Genomic DNA, 26,670 nt, shown 5'->3' with positions numbered 1-26,670 from the left:
CAGTTTGTGGAGAGACTTCTCAAGCGGATGAGAGGGAGCCGGACAAAAAGAAGGAAGAACGATATCCTCATTGATATGGAAGGAGGAAACCACCTTTGGAAGAAAGGAAGGAACGGGCCTGAGGACGGCTTTGTCCTGATGGAGAATCAGGTAAGGGGAACGACATGACAAGGCCGCCAATTCAGAAACTCTTCTGATGGATGAAATGGCGATCAAAAATGTGACCTTCCACGAGAGAAGAGACAAAGGAATGTCCTGGAGAGGCTCGAACGGCGCCTTCTGGAGAGCGCTAAGAACGAGGTTGAGATCCCACGGGTCTATTGGCGAATGATGAGGAGGAACCACATGGGAAACCCCTTGGAGAAAGGTTTTTACCTGCGGTAGAGAAGCTAGCTCTCTTTGGAAGAGGATAGAGAGAGCGGAAACCTGGCCCTTGAGCGTACTGAGGGACAGACCCGCTTCTAATCCGGACTGAAGAAACCCAAGGATAGATGGGATAGAAAAGGACATTGGGAAGACTTTTTTATCATCGCACCAACAGAAAAAAGCCTTCCAGTACCTATGGTAAATGCGGGAAGAGGCTGGTTTCCTGGCTCTGATCATAGTTTGAATAACCTGACTGGACAGACCTGATTCCTTCAAGACTGCGGTCTCAACAGCCATGCCGTCAAACTCAGAGACCGAGAATTCTCGTGGTAAAGGGGGCCTTGCGAGAGAAGGTCTGGACGGTCTGGAAACCTCCAGGGGACGTCCGCGAGCATGTTGACTAGTTTCGCGTACCAAGGCCGTCTTGGCCAATCTGGAGCGACTAGAATCACTGGTACGCCTTCCGATTTTATCTTTTTGACCACTCGTGGAATCAAGGCCAGAGGAGGGAACAGATAAGGAAGTTGAAACTGGGACCACGGAGTCACCAGCGCGTCGCATGCGACGGCTAGAGGGTCCCTTCACCTGGCTACTAACTGCGGCACCTTGTGGTTCATCCGAGATGCCATGAGGTCGACATCCGGGGTGCCCCAACGGTGGCATATCTGATTGAAGACTGTGGGGTGCAGGGACCATTCGCCGGACGCTAGGCCCTGGCGACTCAGAAAGTCGGCTGCCCAATTTTCCACCCCTGGAATATGGACGGCGGAGATTGCCGGAACGTAACGTTCTGCCCAGCGGAATATCTTGGCCACTTCTGACATTGCTTGCTGCGCGTGCCCCCCTGATGGTTTATGTACGCCACGGCCGTGGCGTTGTCCGACTGAATACGGACCGGCTTGCCGGAGAGGAGAGGCTGCCAATGAAGAAGGGCCATGAAGATTGCTCTGATCTACAGAAGATTGATTGGGAGGAGAGACTCCTGTGAAGATGAAACTGCGCAAAGGGTACTGCTTCCATGGAAGCCACCATCATCCCCAGGACCTTCATGCAGGACCGAATGGGAATGGGAGTAGGCCTCTTGAGAGTTCTGATGCCCTTGGAAAGAGTCGCAAATTTTTCCCTTGGAAGAAAAACACGGGCTAGATTCGTGTCGAATTCCATGCCCAGAAAGGTCAGACGCTGGGTGGGGGTCATAATGGACTTCTCCTTGTTGACTAGCCAACCGAGGCGGCCGAGAGTGTCCAGGGTTATCTGCAGACTCCGGAGACAGTCCTGGCGAGACGAACCCTTGATCAAAAGATCGTCTAGATAAGGGATGATGAGGATCCCTCTGGAGCAAAGGATGGCCATGACGGTCGCCATCACCTTCGTGAAAACACGGGGCGCTGAAGCTAGGCCGAAAGGAAGGGCCGTGAACTGAAAGTGGTCTCCCTGAATCGCAAATCGAAGATACTTCTGATGCTGCACACAAACTGGAATGTGCAGATAGTCATCCCGAATGTCCACCGAGCAGAGGAATTCCCCGGTTCCATGGAAGCAATCACCGACCGAAGAGACTCCATTTTGAAATGAAGAATCTTCACGTGGTGATTGAGCAATTTGAGGTCCAGAATTGGACGAAGAGAGCCGTCTTTCTTCGGGACTACAAAGAGATTGGAGTAGAACCCGGAAAACCGTTCGTTTGAGGGAACGGGAACAATGACTCCGGCGGAAAGAAGGGAGGAAATGGCCTGCAGAAAACCCGGAGTCTGGGACCGCTGTCGCGGAGGCCGAGACCGGAAAAAACGTCTGTTCGGGGGTGAAGCAAATTCGATCTTGTATCCGGATGCGACAATTTCTCTGACCCAAGCGTCGTCGACAACGGACAGCCAAGCATCCACGAAAAAGGAAAGTCTGCCTCCCACCCTGGAAGAAATTCCAGGTGGGGGTGACCCGTCACTTAGAAGAAAATCTGCCGGAATTGGCGCCTGAAGATCTGGAATATTGTCCTCTAGATCTCCAGCGAGGAGCGGGTTTGTAGGAAGGTTTCCTCTGATCCCGCTCCCTGGTGGAGGGCGGCCGATCTTGTTGAGCAGATCTCTCCGTGGCAGAGAAGGGACGAAAGGGCCTGAATGGACGAAAACCTTTTCTGTTGAAAAAACGTTTTGGTCGAGACTGGGGAAGCGAAGTGCTTTTACCACCAGTGGCATCGGAAATTATCTGATCCAGCTTTGCACCAAAGAGTCTAGAGCCATGGAATGGCAGATTGGTAAGCGACTTTTTTGAAGTAGTGTCCGCATTCCATGACTTTAGCCAGAGGACTCGGCGTACAGCTACTATGTTGCTGTTAGCCCTTGCTACGCAGCCGGCCGCGTCCAAGGAGGCGGCCAAAAGGTATTTTCCTGCATGGTTAACCAGATCTGCAAGATCCGCCAACTCATCTTGAGGAGCTGATGCTAAGATGCCCCTGCAAAGAATTTTAGCCCAAGCGGAAATGACTTTCGCCACCCAGGCGGATGCGAAGATAGGACAGAGAGAGGCGCCAGATGCCTCAAAGATAGACTTAGCCAGAGATTCAATCTGCCTGTCAGTAGGATCTTTAAGCGATGCCCCATCTGGCAGAGAGAGCACCGTTTTTGAGGCTATCCGGGAAACTGGAGGATCCACCTCGGGAGCATTGGACCACTTTGTGAGCAGGTCTGCGTCAAAGGGGTACAGTAAGTCTAAGTACTTGCGGCCCGAGAAACGTTGCTCAGGGCGCTCCCAGTGTTTGGATAAGGTAGTATCGAAATCTTTGTGATTGGGAAAGGTTCGAGATGGAGGTCTTGCTCGTTTAAGGAGAACAGAGCATTCCTGAGGTGGAGTCTTATCCTGCCTAATCTTTAGCGTTTGGAAGATAGCTGAAATAAGGCTATCGACCATGTCCCGTGTTTTAGAAACGCTGTTCCCTTCCGAACTAGCATCCGATTGAGAGTCATCGCCCGACTGAAGGTCGTCATCCGAGGAAGGTCTGGGGGAAGCAGAAGGGCCCTGCGAGCTAGAGGACGAAGTAGACAGAGCCCGCTTCCTAGAACTCCTGCCCTGTCTGTCTCTCTGAAGGTCGCGGTCAGGTGCGGACGACTCACCCTGAGAGGCGGTCGGGGCACAGGTGGCTGTAGATAGCTGAGGTAATCGTTCTAAGACCTGGACCAGCGACTGTGATACTTTTGTCAAGTCAGATACAGACTGTGACATTACAACGGCCCACTCCGGGGGGAGGGAGGAGGGGAGAGTGCCCTCAGCCCGGGACTCCGTGCGCTCCTGAGATGCTGACATATTTGAAGGACTGCAGGGGGGGCAGAAAAGAGACGACTTACCCGATGCCCACTTCTTTTTACAGCGCGCACAGGCGTAATAGATAGTGGTGGGCCTGAAGCAGAGATCCCCTGAAGGGTTGGGCATAGGTAAACTGCACTAAATGGCCGCAGGAATTTAGGGAATAACTGCTGAGGAGAGCTAATCTTTGCCTCAGAGCAGAGCCTACCGAGATTCTGGCGAGCAGCAGAAAACGCTGAAGTGTCCCCCAAGCAGCGCAGGAAGGAGTGAAAATCCAGGAAATCCTTGTGCTGGAGGCTGGGGGCGGAGCTTAGCGGCTGCGCCGTGACTGGCTAACAGCGAAGGAGAGGGCATGGCCGAAGGAGGAGGCTGGCATATCAAAAGAAAAGGAGCCCTGTGATGGGCTAGAAAAGGCGCGCTGAAAAGAGCGCGCTCAGGGAGGGAGGAGAGAGAACGCTGAGGGAAAGTGAAAGGAAGACGCCGCAACCCCATGCCTACGCCGACATAACGGAGCTGTTGAGCAGATCTCTCCTATCTGACAGTGGCCCTGGGAAGTCTGCCTCCCCTGCTTGTGACGCTGTGTGGTGAGTGGAGGAATCCCCAGTGTCTCCCTGGGAGTGAGAAGCAAGCGGCGTGAGCGCGCGGCAGGCAGAGAGGAAATTCAAATAATTGTGGACCAGTAATCACCAAGGTCCAACTTCTCCCATTCACGGAGCTTATGCGGGGCCGGAGGGAACGTACAGGCACTTACCTGACGTCCCTGAAGAGGATGACCACAGGGGCCCACGGAGAATCGGCAGGCTGCTGGGGGGGTCCTCTGTACCCGCATCCTGCAGAAGACAGCCTGAACCTCCTGCGATCGCCGTCTTCCTCTCAGCCCTGTCCCGAGAAAGGGGTGAGGAGGGGGATTTGGCAAGGACCAGCCACCTGTCCACAACCCTTATCACCAGAAGGTGATAGGGAAAAAGTCCTGCCTGCGGTACTGAGAGTTGCGATGTGGGTGACACCACACTGCTCGCTCAGCCGCACGATATGGGAAATCAGGGTGATAACTATACCCTGTTTTCCGACGGAAAAAACCTCAAAGATAAAAGAGAAAAGATTAAAAGGTTCGATCTAAACCCTAAAGGAAAAAATGGATTAATAACTGCGGATCTGGGTAGATCCCGGTCCGCCTCCTACAGACACTAAGCACAAACTGAGGTGTTTGGTGCCTGTCGGTGGGTGTATACTGCCGGGGAGGAGCTAATTTTTATTGTTTTGCATAGTGTCAGCCTCCTAGCAGCAGCAGCATACACCCATGTTAATCTGTGTCCCCCAATAAGGCGATAAAGAAATGTTATTTATTAACTATTTTGTGTGATATGACTCTCTGATTTAAGGGCATAAAAACTAAATGTTTGGAAATTATGAAATTTTAAATTTTTTTACCAAATTTCCATTTTTTTAAACAAATAAACGCAAGTCATATCTAAGAAATGTTACCAATATCATGAAGTACAATATGTCACGAGAAAACATTCTCCGAATCACCAGCATCCGTTTAAACATTCTAGAGTTATTACCTCGTAAAGGGACACTGGTCAGAATTGAAAAAATTGGTCCGGTTACGAAGGCAAAAACAGGCTCTGGCGCGAAAAGTGTCAGATTACAGCTATGTAATACACCTATGGAAGTCTTCGGAGAGGAGGGCATAATCGGAGAACAGGCAGAGAGAGGCACAGACAGTGTTGCTACTTTCTGATAAGTGATTGTTGCATCAAACCTAGAATTACACACTGCTCGATACTGCATTATATGGTCCTCCATACTTCTGCTACTTTGTCTGCGTGCATCAGAGAGAAAAGGAAAGCAGTAACTGCTCATGTCTTTATGTGCTGAATATATGGGAGACATAGCTGCTAGTCTCTCTTCACTAGCTAAGAGGCAACTGAAAATTAGCGAGAGCCCGGACATAAAGCTAAAAAACTGTAATGCACCCAACATGACAGCTTATTCTTATGAGTAATGTGGAACTGGTTTGCTACTTCATTGTTCATAAATAGAGACTTGTAGGACTTTTTTTTTTAATCACAGTTATATATTCATGTCTTTTGTTTTATTTCAGAACTTAATATTTCAGATTTGGTGTCATGTGGACTAATATCCGATTATAAAGTTTTCTCCATACCCGATGATGTGAATGACATGAATGGAACCAAGATGGTAAGATATGTAGTATTAGAGAATTGTATCAATATGTTTCATTTATAGCTTATCAGACATGTAGTGACACAATCGTAAGGTGGCCACTGGGTTATCGTGGTTTCCAGGGCCCACTGCCGGCCTCTACATCTGCCACAGACCCTCTCTAAATCGATGCCTTCACTGGTCATGCCTTGGATGATGATATAAAACTGCTGAGGCTAATGATTGGCTGCAGTGGTCACATATTGTTGACGAAATGTCATTGCTGCAGCCATGTTAATGAATAAACTCCAGGGCAGCGCTGGAGTGACCGTATCTTTAGAGGATGAGAAATGTTCATTTTTGTTATTTTCAAATATTAGTTACCTTTGCGTCAGTTTTTGTAACCTCTTTAAGCAGTTGCTAAAATGTACCTGTGAATGCAGGTTCAAGTCCACCAGAAACTTTTGTTTTTATTTCATTAAAAAAAAAATAATGTACCCCAAAATCTATATACAGTATATATAAAATTGAAAGTATGTGTGTATCACCCACCAATCACGAAGCATCTTTCATTTCACCAGAGCTGTTTAAAAGAAGCTGAGCTGTGATTGGTTGCTATGAGCAACAGTTTTCCTTGCAGCCAATCACTAAGCATCTTTCATTTCACCAAAGCTATTTAATAGATGAAAGCTGTGCTGTGATTGGTTGCTATGAGCAACAGTTTTCCCACTCCACAACTCCTCAGCAGACGCTGACCGGGTGGGAGAAATCTAGCATCCCCGGAAACATAAGCTCCCAGCCATTGTCTGCCCCCCAGAAAGGAGCATATAGCACATGACAGAAATGAATCGCCCCCTCCCGTGCCCATATACCCATCACACATCCTCCATCCCATAGGTACATCTTCCCTCTGAAAAAGGAATCTCCGGTATGAAAGTTAGGGCAAATCCCTCAGCGCTATGATTCTGACCCCAGGTTTCTATTAAAAGGATCATTGGTATGGAAGTCAGGGCAAATCCATCCAGCGCTTTGGTTTTGACCCCAGGCCTCTCTTAAAGGAATACCCGGTATGGAAGTTAGGACCGTTCCACTCAGCGCTCTGGTCCTGTCCCCAGGCTGACAGGATGATGTGGGATATTAGGGGTAGTACGGTACAGACCAAAAGTTTGGAGACACCTTCTCATTCAAAAAGTTTTCTTTATTTTCATGACTATGAAAATTGTAGATTCACTCGGAAGGCATCAAAACTATGAATTAACACGTGTGGAATTATATAATTAACAAAAAAGTGTGAAACAACTGAAAATATGTCTTATATTCTAGGTTCTTCAAAGTAGCCACCTTTTGCTTTGATTATTACTTTGCACACTCTTGGCATTCTCTTGATGAGCTTCAAGAGGTAGTCACCGGAAATGGTCTTGAAGGAGTTCCCAGAGATGCTTTGCACTTGTTGGCCCTTTTGCCTTCACTCTGCGGTCCAGGTCACCCCAAACCATCTCGATTGGGTTCAGGTCTGGTGACTGTGGAGGCCAGGTCATCTGGCGTAGCACCCCATCACTCTCCTTCTTGGTCAAATAGCCCTTACAAAGCCTGGAGGTGTGTTTGTGGTCATTGTCCTGTTGAAAAATAAATGATGATCCACCTAAACGCAAACCGGATTGAATAGTATGCCGCTGCAAGATGCGGTGGTAGCCATGCTGGTTCAGTATGCCTTCAATTTTGAATAAATCCCCAACAGTGTCACCAGCAAAGCACCCCCACACCATCACACCTCCTCCATGCTTCACGGTGGGAAGCAGGCATGTAGAGTCCATCCGTTCACCTTTTCTGCGTCACACAAAGACACGGTGGTTGGAACCAAAGATCTCAAATTTGGACTCATCAGACCAGTAACGGGGTCTACCAAGCTGGGGTACCTCTTTCAGTACCACCCCGTGTTTTCGGAGGTCCGCTCTGCGTTGGCTGGAGTCTGAATGAATGACGCTGGCTGGAATCCCTTGTTTACATGGGCGCATATAAAAGATCACTGCTTCTCCATGTATTTCCAGTCTGATAACACTTTACTCACAGGACACAGAATATATCACACAGATACAGAGGGCAGGCCAATAGAAAAGCGGCAGGCCAGACATGCATTACAAAAGCCGCAGGTGGCCGGAGCCTGCCGATTTTTACTGTGGAAATTACAAAGGTGGGGGCAGGGCGGACAAAAGGGGATTGCTGATGCATTAGGGACATGCATCTCACATAGAACCTATTATCCATACATATAACTGCACAACATATTCTGGGTGCTAATTGGTTCTGTAACACGTAACAAGACCAAAGCACAGATTTCCACTGGTCTAATGTCCATTCCTTGTGTTCTTTAGCCCAAACAAATCTCTTCTGCTTGTTGCCTGTCCTTAGCAGTGGTTTCCTAGCAGCTATTTTACCATGAAGGCCTGCTGCACAAAGTCTCCTCTTAACATTTGTTGTAGAGATTTGTCTGCTGCTGGAACTCTGTGTGGCATTGACCTGTTCTCTAATCTGAGCTGCTGTTAACCTGTGATTTCTGAGGCTGGTGACTCGGATGAACTTATCCTCTGGAGCAGAGGTGACTCTTGGTCTTCCTTTCCTGGGGCGGTCCTCATGTGAGCCAGTTTCTTTGTAGCGCATGATGGTTTTTGCCACTGCACTTGGGGACACTTTCAAAGTTTTCCCAATTTTTCGGACTGACTGACCTTCCTTTCTTAAAGTAATGATGGCCACTTGTTTTTCTTTACTTAGCTGCTTTTTTCTTGCCATAATACAACTAACAGTCTATTCAGTAGAACTATCAGCTGTGTATCCACCAGACTTCTGCACAACACAACTGATGGTCCAACCCCATTTATAAGGCATGAAAACCCACTTATTAAACCTGACAGTGCACACCTGTGAAGTGAAAACCACTTCCGGTGACAACCTCTTGAAGCTCATCAAGAGTATGCCAAGAGTGTGCAAAGCAGTAATCGAAGCAAAAGGTGGCTACTTTGAAGAACCTAGAATATAAGACATATTTTCAGTTGTTTCACACTTTTTTGTTAATTATATAATTCAACATGTGTTAATTCATAGTTTTGATGCCTTCCGAGTGAATGTACAATTTTCATAGTCATGAAAATAAAGAAAACTCTTTGAATGAGAAGGTGTGTCCAAACTTTTGGTCTGTACTGTGTGTGTGTGTGTATATATGTATATGTGTATATATATATAATATATTTATTTCTCCTACGCCTCATTGGGGGACACAGAGACCGTGGGTGTTATGCTTTCCTGCCACTAGGTGGTTAAAACTAAAAGAGAAAGAGCGCAATAGGGTCTTACCCAGGTAAAAGGGATATAGTTCAAGCTATTATACTCACCAATAGCAGGAGAGTTGGAGGCATAAAGGAATAGAAGTCAAAGCTGCTGCACATCCAAATGGCCACTCCGTGACCATAAATCATCAGATATCAAAGAAATAATTTTCGGATTAACCGTGCGCTGCTAGACAAAACGACTCCTTTCCAGATTGTGTACTTGTATGCTTTTATTTTCCCAACGCGTTTCGAAGTTTCAAACTTCTTCCTCAGGGGATGATATGTACAAACAGACAGAGTAGCTCCCAGTTTTATACATACAAATTTCAAATATTGGCGCCAAAGGTCACATGTTACAGGGAAAGAATGTCAAAGGTCATCAGTACCAAAAAAATGTACAAAAAAATGTTTAAAACTGCATTGTTTCTACCTTAATACATTCTCTTAAAATATTTATTTGCAGGTCATAAAAAGAAAAAGAAGAATAAATGAAAAAAGCAATGAAATAAATATATAAAAATATAAAATGATAGACCTGTGCTAGAACTTATAAAAAAAAGCAAGGAGCAGTAAATCACAGCTCAAACCATCATCCTAAATGGGCAGACGAAAGAGAACGAGAAAAAGAAGAAAAGAAGAAAATGATGGATAATGAATATATATATATATATATATATATATATATATATATATTAAAAAGATTCTTTTATTCAATATAATAAAATAATAAAATAATTTTTTATTATATTGAATAAAAGAATCTTTTTAATATATATATATGTATATTCATTATCCATCATTTTCTTCTTTTTCTCGTTCTCTTTCGTCTGCCCATTTAGGATGATGGTTTGAGCTGTGATTTACTGCTCCTTCTTGCTTTTTTTTTTTATAAGTTCTAGCACAGGTCTATCATTTTATATTTTTATATATTTATTTCATTGCTTTTTTCGTTTATTCTTTTTCTTTTTATGACCTGCAAATAAATATTTTAAGAGAATGTATTAAGGTAGAAACAATGCAGTTTTAAACATTTTTTTGTACATTTTTTTGGTACTGATGACCTTTGACATTCTTTCCCTGTAACATGTGACCTTTGGCCCCAATATTTGAAATTTGTATGTATAAAACTGGGAGCTACTCTGTCTGTTTGTACATATCATCCCCTGTGGAAGAAGTTTGAAACTTCGAAACGCGTTGGGAAAATAAAAGTATACAAGTACACAATCTGGAAAGGAGTCGTTTTGTCTAGCAGCGCACGGTTAATCCGAAAATTATTTCTTTGATATCTGATTCCTGCCACTAGGAGGACACTAAGTAAACTAGGAAAAGTTAACTCCTCCCCTGCAGCATACACCCTCTCGCTGGATGAGATCTCATCAGTTCTTGCTTAGTGTCTGTAGGAGGCACTTGGGTCTGGTTTCAGACCCCATCTTTTTTATTTTATTTTTGAATTTTTCTGTAAATTTTTATTTTTTAATTAACGGAGTGAAGGGGGCGACGGTTCCTTTCTACGGCCCGCGCTCCCCCGAATCAACAACAGGCAAGCACGTGGAGTAACCCTTCACGTACACTTTTCTGCGACAAATAGGGACTGATTCTTTACCGATCACGGATTCAAGGGCGAGCGCAGAAGACCCGTTTTGGAGAAGATCGTACAGCGCTTTCTTCAGCCCTGAGTCAGCCCCATAGCTCTCCGTCCCCGATTGAGCATGCCTCTTTAAGCTCTCCATCCCCCTGCTCATAGGGAGGACCGATTGAGCATACTTCTTTAAGCTCTCCGTCCCCCTGCCCAGAGGGAGGACCGATCGACCATCCCCCTTCAAGAACTCCAGCTCTGCTACATCAGTCCAGGATGAGAAGAATGGACTCGGCGCTGAGTGAGCACTGGAGTGGAGGTATGGGGTCGGGTCCTGACCCCGGGAGAAGCGCTGACTTAGCGTCAGCGGCGGCACACCGGCGCCCTCGCGGCCCCCGCGTTCAGCGTTCTCGGGTGGCCCGAGAAATGTTGTCCTCGGCTTTTTCCGGCCTGCTAGGCCGCAATCTCCATAGCGCCGCCCCGGCGCCTACCGCGGGTAGGCCAGAAACTGAGCCCCCGGCTTTTCAGGCCTACTAGGCCGCAGTTTGCATAGCGCCGCCCGCACTATTAACCCCGCCCCCTCCTCTTGGCGCCTCTCATTACTGGCGAGACGCGCAATTGTAATCTCGGGGGCCATCTCCTTTTACCTCAGAGCTGTGAGGTGACCTTTCAGGCGGAAACCGGGTGACACTACAACAGCTATTCCTCCAGGGGGACGCAGTACAGGATCGGGTAAGCTGCATCTGCCTTCAGACTAAGGCTTAACCCTTTCCCGGCACATTCTCTGCTGCTGCAGTTAGACTTTGCCGTTAACCCTTTCCGGAGCGCTAAGCAGGCTGCTAAGAAGCACACTATGTTCTATGCCGTGTGTACCACTTGCAAATCTACTCTGCCCTGCGCCAGATTAATCCGTTATGCACAGACTGCAACGCGGCCTGCGCCCAAACGCCTCTCGTCGCCGCTGCTGCGAGTCTTCCTGCGTTTAGTCCCCCTGAGTGGGCTGCGCCCCTGTCACGGCCGGTGGAGTCACGGACTACAGGCTATAGACTCTCTCCGGGAAGCCTCTTTAAATCGGAGGGCATCTTCGCGGGGAACCGTCCACCAGCAGGGACCGTACTTGTTCAAGGGACAGTCAAGCGAGAGAGCGGACCCATGACACGTCCCCCAGTCACGCTCGTGCTTCAGCACCAGCAAGTTCTGTTTCTCGCTCTCCCTCTCCTAATGGTGACAGCGAGTACAACTCTGAATTGGAATCTGACGCTTCAGCTCCCCAATCCTCCAACTGGCCAAGAGTCGCTTGATTCACTTATAGAATCCGTCATCAGGATTCTGGAGTTAAAGGAGGAAAATACTCCTCCTCCAGCACACGCTTTGTCGTTTAAGAGGACCAAGCGTGTACGCAAATTATTTACCAGCCACCCTGATTTTAAGGACATTGTCCAGAGACATAGGAATCGACCACATAAGAGATTCTCAGGGCATAAGTCTATTCAGGCTGAATACCCTTTTCACCCAGGCCTAATGAAAGATTGGTTGGAGTCCCCATCTGTGGACCCTGCTGTATTGAGGTTGGCTTCTAAGACGCTCCTATCCGTTTCGGAAGGTTCCTCGGTGAGAAACCTCTACGATTGTCAAACTGATTATCTCGCCCGCTCAGTTTTTGAGGTTTCAGGAGCAGTGTTTTCCATCGTTTGCAGCGATTTGGGTCACTAAGGCTATGGCCGCTTGGACAGAGGTCTTAATCACTGCTCTTTAGGGAAGCAATCTCCCTCCGGGAGCTACCAAGGTCGCCAGGCTGATAGTTCACGCAGGAGATTTTGTAGTTGATGCCTGTTTTGATGCCGCCAATGGGGCTGCTCAAATTGCTGCTAATGCAATCTCCATTAGAAGAGCTCTTTGGCTCCGTGACTGGCGAGCGGACGCCATGTCTAAAAGTTCGCTGACTTCTCTACCTTATCAGTCTGGTCGCCTCTTTGGGAGAAGCTGGACCAGCTCACCTCTGATTCTACCGGGGGAAAAAAGTAATTTCCCTCCTCAGCAAAAGGCTGTTCGGCCGTTTCGGAACCAACAGCCGACGCGATTTCTTTTCGCAATAACTCGGTTGGTCCTCCTCTACCTTCTCTTCCGACTCTAGTCGGCCCCCATGCGGAGACGGAGGCACCCAGGTCTCATACAGACCTAATCGCTCTTGGAAACCCAGACCCAGGGCATCCGGTTCTCGAGGACCCTGATCCCACAAATCTTCTACGCAATGAGTTGTTGCGGTATCCGGCGGACGATGGCAGAGTACAAGATCGTCTAATTTCATCCAGTCACACCTGGCTCGCAGTCGTCCACGACAAGTGGGTCAGGGAACTGGTGTCCTCCGGATACAAGATAAAATTCTCCGTCAACACGTTTCTTCCCATCCTTCCTCCCCAAAAAGTAGACAACAGCCTCCTTCGGGCTGTGTAGGCGCTGCAAAAGGACGGAGTTGTCATTCCAGTCCTTCAGGACGAACGGTTCAGAGGTTTTTATTCAAACCTTTTTGTGGTTCCAAAGAGGGACGGGACGATGCGGCCCATACTGGACCTCAAACTGTTAAATCAGTTTGTCAAGGTACGACGGTTCCGAATGGAATCTCTCCGATCAGTTGTCACTTCCTTGGAAAAAGGAGAGTTCCTAGCATCCACCCACATCAAGGACTCTTACCTTCACATTCCGATATGCGCGTCCCGCCAGCAGTTCCTACGTTTTGCAATTCACGAGAAACACTTCCAGTTCGTTGCCTTGCCCTTCGGACTCGCCACCGCCCCCAGGGTCTTTGCCAAGGTCATGGCGGCTGTCACGGCCATTCTTCACTCTCTGGGAGTGGTAGTGTTACCGTATCTGGACGTCCTGCTCATCAAGAGCCCGTCCTTTCCAGCATCCGAGAATCCGTAAATATAACAGTTAATGCACTTTCTCGCCTGGGCTGGAAAATAAACTTCGAAGAGTCCTTCCCAAAGCCGGCTCAACAGTTTTCCTTTTTGGGAATGATATTTGATACTTCCCGTGGTTGGTCATTCTCCCTCCAGAGAAGACCCGAGCCTTACAACAAGCAGCGCGGTCTCTCTCTCAACCAGTTTCTCTCTCCATTCGTTTCACCATAAGAATTCTCGAACAGATGGTAGCAGCGATGGAGGCTGTCCCGTTCGCCCAGTTCCATCTCCGTCCCTTGCAACATGTGAGTCTGTTAGCCTGGGACAAGAACCCGTTCTCTCTGGACCATCGGTTCCTCCTGTCTCTGCGGGTCAGACAAGCCCTCAAGTGGTGGACTCTGAAATCCTCCCTGAATCAAGAGAAGTCTTTTCTCCCAGTACAATGGTTGCTTGGTAGTAACTACTGACGCAAGTCTTCTGGGCTGGGGTGCGGGTTTTTGTCGCCACACGGCACTGGGTCGGTGGTCTCCTCGAGAGTCTCGGCTCTCCACCAACATCCTAGAGATTCGAGCGATCAGATTAACCCTACAGAGTTTTCACCATCTCCTTGCAGGCCACTTCATCAGGATCCAATCCGACCATGCCACGTTTGTGGCGTATATCAACCGCCAGGGGAGAACTCGAAGCAGGATGGCCATGCACGAAGTGAGTCACATTCTCCATTGGGCCGAAACCAATCATTCGCCCATCTCGGCAGTCGACATCCCGGGCGTAGAAAATTGGGCAGCAGATTTTCTCAGCCGCAAGGGCCTGGCCTCGGGAGAGTGGTCTCTTCATCCGGAGGTTTTAAGCAGATTTGCCATCTTTCGGGGACTCCGGATGTGGATCTCATGGCTTCGAGATTAAACAACAAGGTTCTTCAATCCATCGCCCGATCACGCGATCCACGCGCCATCGGTGTGGACGCCCTAGTTCTGTCGTGGCACCAGTTCCGGCTCCCGTACATCTTTCCTCTCTTCCCTTGCTTCCGAGGGTCATCAAGAAGATCAGATCGGAAAGACTACCAGTGATTCTTGTCGTGCCAGATTGGCCGCGCTTGGTACGCAGAACTGATTCAACTAGTCGCCGATGTTCCCTGGCATCTTCCAGATCGTCCAGATCTGCTCTCTCAGGGTCCGTTTGACCACCAGAACTCCGGGGCCTTGTCCTTAACGGCGTGGCCGTTGAATTCTGGATTTTAACAAAGGCTGGGTTTTCTCACAACGTGATTTCCACAATGATAAGTGCTAGGAAGCCTGTGTCCATGCGCATCTATCACCACACCTGGAAAACCTTTTTTCTTGTGGTGCAAGGATCGTGGCCGATTCCCTGTGACGTTCTCCATTCCTACTATCTTGGAATTCCTTCAATCCGGACTAACGTCGGGCCTCGCACTTAGTTCCCTCAACGGCCAGATCCCAGCCTTGTCAGTGTTATTCCAACGCAGACTTGCCACCAAACCTCAAGTCAGGACATTCCTTCAGGGACTTGCCCATGTGGCGGCTCCTTATAGACGACCATTGGAACCTGGGGACCTTATCCTGGTTCTTGGGGCCCTACAGTAGGCTCCCTTTGAACCCCTCAACGACGTTCCGCTGACTGTTCTGTCTTGGAAGGTGGTCTTTTTAGTGACAATTGCGTCAATCCGACGTCTTTCAGAATCGGCGGCTCTATCTTGCCGCCCTCTGTTCCTGAATTTTCATCAGTGCAAGGAAGTCCTCAAGACTGCTCTGTCCTTCCTGCCCAAGGTCGTATCCTCTTTCCACCTCACTGAGGAAATTGTTTTGCCTTCTTTTTGTCCGGCACCAGTCCATCGTATTGAGGAAGCCCTCCACACTCTGGATGTGGTTAGGGCTCTGAGATAGGACATCTCGCGGACGGCTCCCTTCCGCAAGTCAAATGCCCTGTTCATACTTCCAGACGGGCATAAGAAGAGGCTAGCCAGGTGGATCCGCATCGCGATTCAAGAATCTTATCGTGTCAGGAACACGCCTGTCCCAGCAGGGATTACGGCACATTCTACCCGCTCAGTGGGCGCCTCTTCGGCCATTCGGCACCTGGCCTCGGCAGTACAGGTCTGCAAAGCTGCGACTTGGTCCAGTCTGCATACCTTTACAAAGCATTACCTGATTCATTCTCAGGCCTCTGCGGATGCAGCGCTCGGCAGACGCATCCTGCAAGCGGCAGTACCTCAGAGTTCAATCAGTGGTACATGGGGTTTTAGCACATGTATGCTCCCCACCCAGGGACTGCTTTAGGACGTCCCACGGTCTCTGTGTCCCCCAATGAGGCGTAGGATAAATAGGGATTTTTGTGTATTCACCGTAAAATAGTTTTCTCCGAGCCATTCATTGGGGGACACAGCACCCACCCGGTGTTTAGCATCTTTATGTTGTGACATAGTTATAGTACAACTGATTAAGCTCCTACTGCTTTTTCACCGAACTGATGAGATCTCGTCCAGCGAGAGGGTGTATGCTGCAGGGGAGGAGGTAACTTTTTCTAGTTTACTTAGTGTCCTCCTAGTGGCAGGAAAGCATAACACCCACGGTCTCTGTGTCCCCCAATGAATGGCTCGGAGAAAAGGATTTTATGGTGAGTACACAAAAATCCCTGTGTGTGTGTGTGTATATATATATGTGTGTGTATAACTTGTTATAACTAACAATAGTTAGTTACCATGCCCAGGCAATGCCGGACTCTTCAGCTAGTGATACCAATAAAAACGACATATCACCTCAAAAAAATAAAAGCTGTAAAAAACAATATTTTTATATTTACAATGTGATGATTGCAGAGATTATGAAAAAGTGCGTTACACTCATTCTCTAGGGTCATACATGGCCTGGGCAACCCCTTTAAGAGAAAATATTTTTATGGAAAGCTTTAGAAAATAATTACAAACTTGAAAGCCATTCTGTATTAAACGATCGACTATTTTCTTGGCTTTATATTTCCTTCTCTCAGGTCTTCTCTGCTGTAGAGTTTTTGCTGACCCACTGGCACCACTCCTTGGAACTTCGCAGCCTCCCTTTCCGACAGTACATAGAGGACGGCGTTTGCAGTGCGTTCAGCAATACCTTCTATCACGATCAGATGGAAAGGAAGAAATCTGGGCTTCCCTCACAAGATCCTGCTGCCATCATTGACTTGTACAATTATGCCATTGCGTTTCTAGCACAGGCAGTTTCTTCAGAGCGACTCACCGAACTGTCCTGGCCAGTAACGGAGTTTTCATCTCCTGATGGCAGCTCTCTAATGCCGCCTACAGACTGGAACAGTCCCAGCCATCTTTCCTGGCTAAAGAAGGCTGTACTTTCTTTCCAGCTTCCACAAATGGACAAGCCTCCACATGGAGGTGAGCAAGTAGATATACAAATAGTATAGCTATAGAAATGGGGTTGCTGATGTTGAAACAAACAAGCATTGCAACGAGGCTCTAATTTAGTGTAACAGTTTCAGCTTGGCTTTGCTTCTGTAATCATTTTGTGCAATTGAGTTTATCTGAAATATTACGGTCATCTCTTCCTGGCAGCTCCTTGGGTCCCAGTTTGCTCCATGATTATGGACTACGTGTCACAGATCACGCGGTCACCAGCAGGTCTTCCCTTGTTGTTCTCTGAAGTTGAGCTCCTCCTGGGTCGCATAAAGAAACCGTTTGCACAGGAATGCACTGCCGGCATCACACCATCGGTACAAGATGTTCCATGGGATGAGATTATTGCTCTTTGCATCAACCACAAACTAAGAGCCTGGGACCCGCCTTTAATTCCTGAATCCAAAGGTAAACTTATGTTCTACATAAGAGAATTTTCTTTTTTGCATTATGTAAAACATTTAATAAACTTAAATTTCTTTCAATTATACTTTTTTATATGGATTTTTGCAAACATAGGGTTAATATGGTAGGAAGAGATGGAACAACAGAGGCACAACCCCCTTTCCTTTTATTAATAATATATATGAAAACCAGCTTACTGTCCCAGGTCTGCTGATGTGTGACGACAAAGAAGAATCATGCAGGATGTGGCCAATAACATGTCATTTGTATGCTGGGCTACAATCCGTGTGATGCTTATCAGTGTCACACGTACCGGTGCCTGGGAAAAAGCAGTATAGTTCGCGCTGTTTCCAGGTGCTGGGTGCTGAAGGCAGCTCTCATCATTTTCGCCTGGTTGCGCTGATCTCAGGGAAACCAGGCAACAATGATGAGAGCTGCTTTAAGTACCCAGTGCGAACTGTACTGGTACGTGTCACACTGGTATGCGTCACACGGATGCCACACATATGTAACACATGGATAGCTCCTTTACTGGTTTTTCCAGTACCGGAAATATAAGGACATGTGAAGGGGGACTTACTCATTGGACCATGGAGGTATGTGTGCTTATAATACTGGTCTTCTGTTAGTTGAGACACGGCATCTCAGTCTCGGAGCTCTGCTTCTTCAGATTTCAGAGTGTCCCGATACATGACTATCATGGGTGCCATTTGAATTATGCAATGGGGGCTGTATATTATAATATTGCAAAACTCCTTTAACTAGGATATTTTACATGGCAGGCTGCATTTAGAGGGACGCTGTCAGCAGATTTTTTTTAGACCTCAAACTAATGTCCTCGATGTAAAGTACCTGTAAATGTGGATGATGTCCGTACCTTTGTTTTAGAAGTCTTGTGCCTCTGTGTTCCAGAAATCCTTTGGCTAATTTGTATGCAGATGAGCCACCAGTATGGGGATTTGGCACTTTTCACTGTGACTTACTCTCCTGTCCAAGATCTTGCACAGGCGCTGTCATTCCAGGGGGTAGCAGTCCTGGGCGAGCATCTTGCAATGTCAACAGGACCTAACTACCCATGTGCCACCTTCTGAGAATGATTGTGTCTTTGCAAGATCTCAGATGGAGGTCCGGGTCTTAGAGAATAGTGACTTGTCAGTCACTGACAGGAGGACACAGGTGGGCAGAGGAGATGCCTGAGAACTGTAAGTGCAGAGGGCCTATAAAACAAAAGTATGGACGTTATTAACATGACAGGGACTGTACTGCGATGATGATAATTTGAGGTGTAAACCTACTGCCGGGCTCGCTTTAACTCCAAATGTGCATATCGTATTGGTATTAAATAGGCCATTGCTGTTTATTTCTTGACAGTTTCCCAAGAAGATTTTTATGTGTATTTCTTTGAGGAAGATTTGAGAGACTACACATATCCGGATACATGGGAAAATGCTCGTCTCTCCACTCATCAGAACGGACTAGAAACGTCAAACATGTAATCGTTTTTTTTTATTTGCGTTTTTAAAATCTGGAATAGCCTGAACCCAAGAGAAATGGTGTATTCTGTTTCATTATTCTAGTGCTTCAAGTGAACCATTGTGTTTCCTTACATTGCAGCCCCCAAAGTAACAGGAAGCCTTCCGTACAGACACCTCGGACTCTACACACGGGCCTTGTATCCAGTAAAAATGATACTGAGAACATCATGAGAAATCCAGAGCTGTCTGATCTCGAGTCTCTTTCGTCACAGCTAAACCGCTCCCTCTTAGCCGAGAAAGAGGAGGATGAAAGGTAATGGCAGTCTTCTTCTAATGGCGATTCCTCTTAATATCAGCTTTTGGGGAGGTCAAAACAATCAGCAAAAATAATTTACTGATAAATTACTGATATTGATTAAATTACTGATAAAATACTTTGTATAATTATCATTTTAATTATAATGTGGATTTATAATTACAGATTCAATGAAAAACTGCAGCAGCTACTGGCGGAAGAACCTCTTGATGATGCATCCCTTTGCCTACCTTTATACCTACCCATCCCTTCACTGTCAGATTCTCTAGAAAATTCAATTATAGTTCCAGCTTTGCAGAAGTCCTCAACACGAGGCGCTAAATATTCTCCAGCCAAGACAGATCTTACTGTGCACTTCTCCGCACTAAAACCATCCATGAAAGACAGAATAAATGAGTTATGTGTGAATTTGAGAAGGAATCAGCAAGAGGATATTGCGTTCAGCTTACACCTTAGCAACCTGCTTTCTATGGCAGAAATTGATGAAGAGAGCAGTTCTTCAAATAAATAAGACCCTATTTACATCCAGTGGTGCTGGTCTTGGCTTATTAATATCTAGAAGTCTAAGGAAATGATCCACATCTGCTATAGTCTATCAGCGATTATTACACCATTACAATGGTATTAAAGTGATCAGTTCTTTCATTTGGCTTGTTACAAGATCCAATAAATATATCTTCTGATATTTCTTTTCTTTTAGAACATTAAGTGAAAAAGGTTCAGTTTGCAGAGCTGTGTTAGATTTGAAAAATGAAATGGAAAATATTTGCCAAATTATTTAGCCAGCAATTTGTACATATAAAATGGAGTAAAAAATGTATAGTTTTCAGCATATTATGACTATATTTGCTGTGTGTATTTTATTTTATGAAATTGTGAATCACAATAAATTTCAAGTCTGTATAATTCTTATTGAGGTTGCAATATCTGAAAGCTGGATACATGTCTTTTATTTGTGTGTTTTGTTTTTTTTTTATTAAGAATTTGAACTAATCGTAGCCGGAAGTGTGTTCTATGGAGCTGACATAATCGGATAATCTGATCACGTACACCCATACAAATCTATGGGTGCTAGTGAAACAATGTCGTATGAGCCCTGAGAGCATTTGTAATAGCACGGCACATATGGATGTGTTTTGGTGTTACTGTGAAGTAAAACAAAATGAATTCGTTTTAATATCTCTTATCCACATGAAGCAGAGAAATGTCTATTTAGAAATTGACATGCAATGTAGTTCTTAAAGGGAAGCTGTTGCCAGGTTATTGCTACCTAATTTGAGAGCAGCACAATGGAGGGGTAGAGACCCTGACTCCGATATATCACTCACTACGTTAGTTACTGGCGTTTTTTTCTTTTTTTTTAAATCGCTGTTTTATCAGTAGAAGATTATCACTAGAGGACTACTTAAAGGGGTTGTCCACTGCTAGGACAACCCCTTCTTGATCTAAATGTTTGGCCCTGATAAAATTAAAAAAAGCTTATACTTGCCTCCCTTCGCCTTTCTTGCTGTGTTGGCAGTCGCGGTCCTGGGGCTCTCATGCGGTTGTTGTGACACATGAACCTGGCACCCAGTCAGCGCTGGCGTCACTGTCTCCGCCTTCTGTTGAATTGAACACGAAGAGGAAGCCCGGGCTAGAGCTGATCTCCGACTTCCTCTTCATGCTCAATTTGTAGGAAGGTGGGGCCAGTGAAGCCAGCGCCGATTGGGCACCAGGCACTCCATGCCGTACAACCACACGGGAGCCCCGGGAATGTGAGTGCTGGAATGACGCCGACAAGGAGGTGCGTATAGGCTTTTTTATTTTATCGGGGGTCAAATATTTAGATCCAGAAGTTGGTCTAGTAGTGGACAACCCCTTTTAACCTGCTGCTATGTAGTTCAACCTTGTGCCCCACCACTGTTTGGCAGCTTTATGCCTATGCACAGTGTACACAAAAGCTGCCAATCGGTAGTGTGGACGGGGTTATACAGAGCTCAGCCTTCAGAGAACTACTAGATCTGCAACAGAGAAAAGTTTTTAATCAAAACTACAGCAACCACTAAAGTAAGTGATACATCGCTGGATTCCTGTCCTCTGCCCCTATGTCATGCTGTTCTCAGATGGGGTAGCAAAATCTGGTGACAGATTCTCATTAAATCCGCAATGTGTCAGTTATTTCTGCAGGTTGTAATGCATAGGGTAGAATCGGCTGGAAAACCATGATGAAATTTGTGTGTTGATTTGCCTGAAAAGTCTGTAGAATAGCCATCTTCTAAGGGCTCGCTCATACTGGCGTATAACATGGCCGAGTGCTGTCCAATGTTTTATCAGCTAGCACTCAGCTCATTGTTATACTATGGGGCAGTGCAGATCAGTGATTTGTTTTTTCCCTCTTGACAATTCAGCATGAGTCAACAGTCGCCGCGTGCATCCGATAATTGGGCCATGTGCACCCATACAAATCCATGGGTGAAACATCTGACTGCACTCTGATATCATCCTAGAACAGTCCTATGTACGCAAACAGAGAGAATGGAGAAGTAGAAGAAATTAAGTTCTCTATGTTCTCCACACCTGTGATACAATGCTGTCATGCAAAATAATCGGATCACAGTAAGATAACGCTGAAATCGCACTCCGACAGAGTTTGAGATGATTGTGATTAACATAATCGGCCCGATTCTCTTGCATTAGAGAATTGACAGCCGTGTGCCCCCTGCCTAATGGAGTAACTTGTCTTGATGCCATGCACACTCCACAACATTTTAATTGTAAAGCCAAGCAGGAAAAAATGTAGGATTGTGGAAATTGCAGTATGGATAGACATGTTTATGATAAGCAAATGATAAAAAAAAAAATTGAAACAACATTTTTTAAATAATTCTGTATTTTGTGCGAGTGATAGGTGCAGAAATCTGCACACTTGGCACGATATCAGTGAGGTTATTGGTTATCTGAAAATGTTCTGCTACACTGGATGCATTTGAGCAAATGATTAAGATCCGCTGCTGGCAGCTCCCTGTGCAATTGCCGCCAGTGACGTCCCGGATGTGCTCGATGGTTTTCCAACCTAGAGACTTTGTAGGCCATGGTAACTCATTTAGGTCAGGCGGGTTGCATACAGTAGCACAAGCAACATGCAACCTGCCATTGTCGTGTAGAAAAACAACTGGGATACTGGAGAGATGGCCATACCACTACTTTCATCATACATCAATTCTTTGCAAGTGATGTTGGATGTCACATACAAAGCCTAAGGCGTTAAACACTGGCCAAACCATTTGAAGGCATGACATTGGGGTATGAACCTGATGTCCAGCTTCAGGTGCCTGTTGACCTCTTACCACCGCCCACAAAGACCATCATGGTGCAGAGGAAGAGGGCAATAGTGAGTGAAATGGAAGTCTATGCTGCAAGGCTAGGTTCAGATTTGCGGATGTCAGCACTTCGGAGGGCTGTGTACTTCCGTGAAGCTCCGCCCACTGTCGCACCTCCTCCGTTCAGCTCCGTCTATGTCTGCATGCGGCCTGTGTACCTATCTTTAACATTGGGTACACAGGCCATGTGGATGTATGCGGATGTCAACGCTTGCGTTGTTTTGACGCTGCGGCAACCGCAACAAAATGCAACATGTTGCGTTCGACGCAGGTCGCCGCAGCGTCAAAACGACGCCTGCGTACCCAATGTTAAAGATAGGTACGCAGGCTGCATGCAGACGTAGGCGGAGCTTCATGGAAGAACTCCGCAGCTCTGAGATCCGCAAATCTGAAACCAGACTAAGACAATAGTCCAGCATTTGTCTTGGACAGAATGATAGCCGGAAATTGGTTTGGAGACTCTGTACACGCCATTCAGAAACTTTCACAAGGAAACCTCGCACCAGTCCTACTTCCAGAATTTTAATGTAGGGTGACAATATATGGTAATCAGACTGTTCTTCAGTCTAGCTATACTAACATCTTGGTATTCTAGTGATTTGGTGGTGATTCCCATGATATGTCCATTTCTCCAAAGGAACCCTTTTTCAAACCAGCAACACCAGGCCACATGTTGCTTATGATACTGTGAGCTGCCTGCATGGCCTAAACATGCTACCATGGCCTGCAGCGTCTCCAGTCTTGTCTCTCATCAAGGACATCATTGATGATTTGCCTAAGTGCATTCATTGTGGTAGAACGTTCCTCAGACAACCATTAATACATTCATTGATGGCAGCCAAGGCGTGTAAGTGTTGGGATTTCTGCATGTTACTCTCATATTCAATACTGAATAAACTGAGATGTTTGGAAAATTTTGTTTCCATTTCTTCCTTTTGCATAAGACTAAATATCTATCCATCCTGTGATTTCCATAATTTCACAACTTCTCCATCTCTGTTGCAATTTCAATGTTGATTGAATAAGTAGCTTTCCGGTTATTCAGTGTCTGACAGATAAGGAAGTCTAGAAGCATGACTAGGGATTCTAGTTGAATTAGAGGTGTTTCCACTTGTAAATGGCTGTGTCAGGGTACCTGTCCCTAATTACCATAGATGTAGTGCAGCTAGGCTGGGTGAGAGGCCTACAGATGTACAGTGCCTTGCGAACGTATTCGGCCCCCTGGAACTTTTCAACCTTTTCCCACATATCATGCTTCAAACATAAAGATACCAAATGTAAATTTTTGATGAAGAATCAACATCAAGTGGGGCACAATTGTGAAGTTGAGCAAAATTTATTGGTTATTTTAAATTGTTGTGGAAATTCAAAAACTGAAAAGTGGGGCGTGCAATATTATTCGGCCCCTTTAACTTAATACCCTGTTGCGCCACTTTTTGCTGTGATTACAGCTGCAAGTCGCTTGGGGTATGTCTCTATCAGTTTTGTACATCGGGAGACTGAAATTTTTGCCCATTCTTCCTTGGCAAACAGCTCGAGCTTAGTGAGGTTTGAAGGAGATCGTTTGAGAACAGCAGTTTTCAGCTCTTTCCACAGATTCTCGATTGGATTGAGATCTGGACTTTGACTTGGCCATTCTAACACCTGGATACGTTTATTTGTGAACCATTCCATTGTAGATTTTGCTTTATGTTTGGGATCATTGTCTTGTTGGAAGACAAATCTACGTCCCAGTCTCACGTCTTTTGCAGACTCCAACAGGTTTTCTTCAAGAATGGTCCTGTATTTGGCTCCATCAATTTTAACCATCTTCCCTGTCCCTGCTGAAGAAAAGCAGACCCAAACCATGATGTTGCCACCACCATGTTTGACAGGGGGGATGGTGTGTTCAGGGTGATGAGCTGTGTTGCCTTTACACCAGACATATCGTTTGGCATTATTGCCAAAAAGTTCAATTTTGGCTTCATCCACCTTCTTCCACATGTTTGGTGTGTCTCCCAGGTGGCTTGTTGCAAACTTTAAACGACACTTTTTATGGATATCTTTGAGAAATGGCTTTCTTCTTGCTACTCTTCCATAAAGGCCAGATATGTGCAGTGTACGGCTGATTGTTGTCCTATGGACAGACTGTCCCACCTCAGCTGTAGATCTCTGCGGTTCATCCAGAGTGATCATGGGCCTCTTGGCTGCCATATATGATCAGTCTTCTCCTTGTTTGAGATGACAGTTTAGAGGGACGGCCAGGTCTTGGTAGATTTGCAGTGGTATGATACTCCTTCCATTTCAATATGTTCGCTTGCACAGTGCTCCTTGGGATGTTTAAAGTTTTGGAAATCATTTTGTATCCAAATCCGGCTTTAAACTTCTCCACAACAGTATCACGGACCTGCCTGTTGTGTTCCTTGGTCTTCATGATGCTCTCTGTGCTTCAAACAGAACCCTGAGACTATCACAGAGCAGGTGCATTTATACGGAGACTTGATTACACACAGGTGGATTACATTTATCATCATTAGTCATTTAGGACAACATTGGATCATTCAGAGATCCACAATGAACTTCTGGAGTGAGTTTGCTGCACTGAAAGTAAAGGGGCCGAATAATATTGCACGCCCCACTTTTAAGTTTTTGAATTTCCACAAAAATTTAAAATAACCAATAAATTTCGTTCAACTTCACAATTGTGTCCCACTGCTTGTTGATTCTTCACCAAAAATTTACATTTGGTATCTTTATGTTTGAAGAATGATATGTGGGAAAAGGTTGAAAAGTTCCAGAGGGCTGAATACTTTCACAAGGCACTGTACCTCTAGGGGATATTGTAGATACAGCTGGCATTGGGAGTCTTGCAGACATGCCTTTTCTCAATGTGCATTAACTCTAAGAATAAGGATTTTCTCATTGACAATAAGTGATAGATATAGCTCTTTAATAGGTAGCTTTCCCCATCACAATCAGATTTGTAATGTGTTGTGCACCTACTGCTCTACAGCTGTAATGTGAAGCTGATCTGGCTGTGAATACAGCATGTTTTCTGGTCGCTTGGTGTAGTGACACCGGATACCAGCCATATTGTTTGAACTTTTTGGTGCATGTCAATGTGCAAGTTGCATGGACCTGGCTGGTGGTCCACAGAAAAGGGTTGGCAACTGCACATTGACACGTCCTCGAGTGAGTATATGCTACCCAACGGGAGCTTCGTGGCAGTACAAGGAGGCTGCTCCGCACCACTCTATATCCATTTATAGTAGATGAACCCGTAGCGCTCATTCATTCAGACATCTGTATTTTTCACAAAAAAAGTTATTCTACCTTGTATCTAACAGTCCCTGAAGAACGTTTGGCTTCTTAGTGTTTGATTTTTTCACAGACCCATAAGTTATATTGCCGATTTGTCTTGGATGAATATCGGACATGTCTGTGATTTTGCGCTGAGCACCAGGTCTATAAAAAAAAGATTGGACATACAAACAGCTCCGTAGAATATATACAAGGTCTATCCATTAAAAACTCAGAACTCAAACGCTAAAAACCGTCGTCTGAATGAGCCTTTATACAAAATGAGCGGCCTGTACAAATAACCATCCCCCATCTCTATGTGAACATGAGGTTATACACGAGGTTATAAGCTGCTTTTAAAAATAATTTCTGTAGAAACTTGTTTGATCAATAAGATAAGTAAATAATAGAAACCTGAGCATCTGGTATATTTCACACGTTGAGGGATCAGACGTTTTCTTGCCAGAGATTCTGCGGCTCATAGTTGCAGATTTAGGAATGATGGTGAATAAAACAGTCCCTGCATAACGATAGATAAGCATTGTATAAGAATGGACACAACACTTACGCAAATGCAAAGTATAAACACATGGTCCAAATATGTCCTCATGCAAATTCTACCATTATTGGTTACAGAATTTCAAACACCGAATGGATACAAAATATAAAGAAATACAAACTCTTCCATAAAGGGAACCAGAGAGCGACTTCATGCTGTATTGAATAGTATGGTCCCAAGTCATCAAATTATTTATTTATGCCAGAAAACTGGTATAAAACACTTTAAAAA

The 26,670-nt window shown here is 45.8% G+C and overlaps 1 protein-coding gene across 1 annotated transcript in view; it reads left to right on the top strand.

Annotated features, from left to right (window-relative positions):
* The window catches only part of LOC141078365 (germinal-center associated nuclear protein-like), a 103,964-nt gene extending 83,810 nt beyond the window's left edge, over positions 1-20,154 (top strand). The window contains exons 22-27 of the mRNA XM_073565113.1: positions 5,771-5,868; positions 16,638-17,028; positions 17,206-17,454; positions 18,823-18,943; positions 19,066-19,239; positions 19,408-20,154. Coding sequence (XP_073421214.1) covers positions 5,771-5,868; positions 16,638-17,028; positions 17,206-17,454; positions 18,823-18,943; positions 19,066-19,239; positions 19,408-19,753 — 1,379 coding nt within the window. The 3' untranslated portion in view covers positions 19,754-20,154. The remainder of the gene's footprint in view (positions 1-5,770; positions 5,869-16,637; positions 17,029-17,205; positions 17,455-18,822; positions 18,944-19,065; positions 19,240-19,407) is intronic.
* The last annotated feature ends 6,516 nt before the right edge of the window (positions 20,155-26,670 follow it).

Source organism: Dendrobates tinctorius, unplaced genomic scaffold (assembly GCF_039654945.1).
Source record: "Dendrobates tinctorius isolate UK_male_01 unplaced genomic scaffold, ASM3965494v1 ptg000544l, whole genome shotgun sequence".
NCBI classification, from domain to species: Eukaryota; Metazoa; Chordata; class Amphibia; order Anura; family Dendrobatidae; genus Dendrobates; species Dendrobates tinctorius.
The sequence above is the reverse complement of the archived record's forward strand: the minus strand, read 5'-3'. Positions and strand labels throughout refer to the sequence as shown.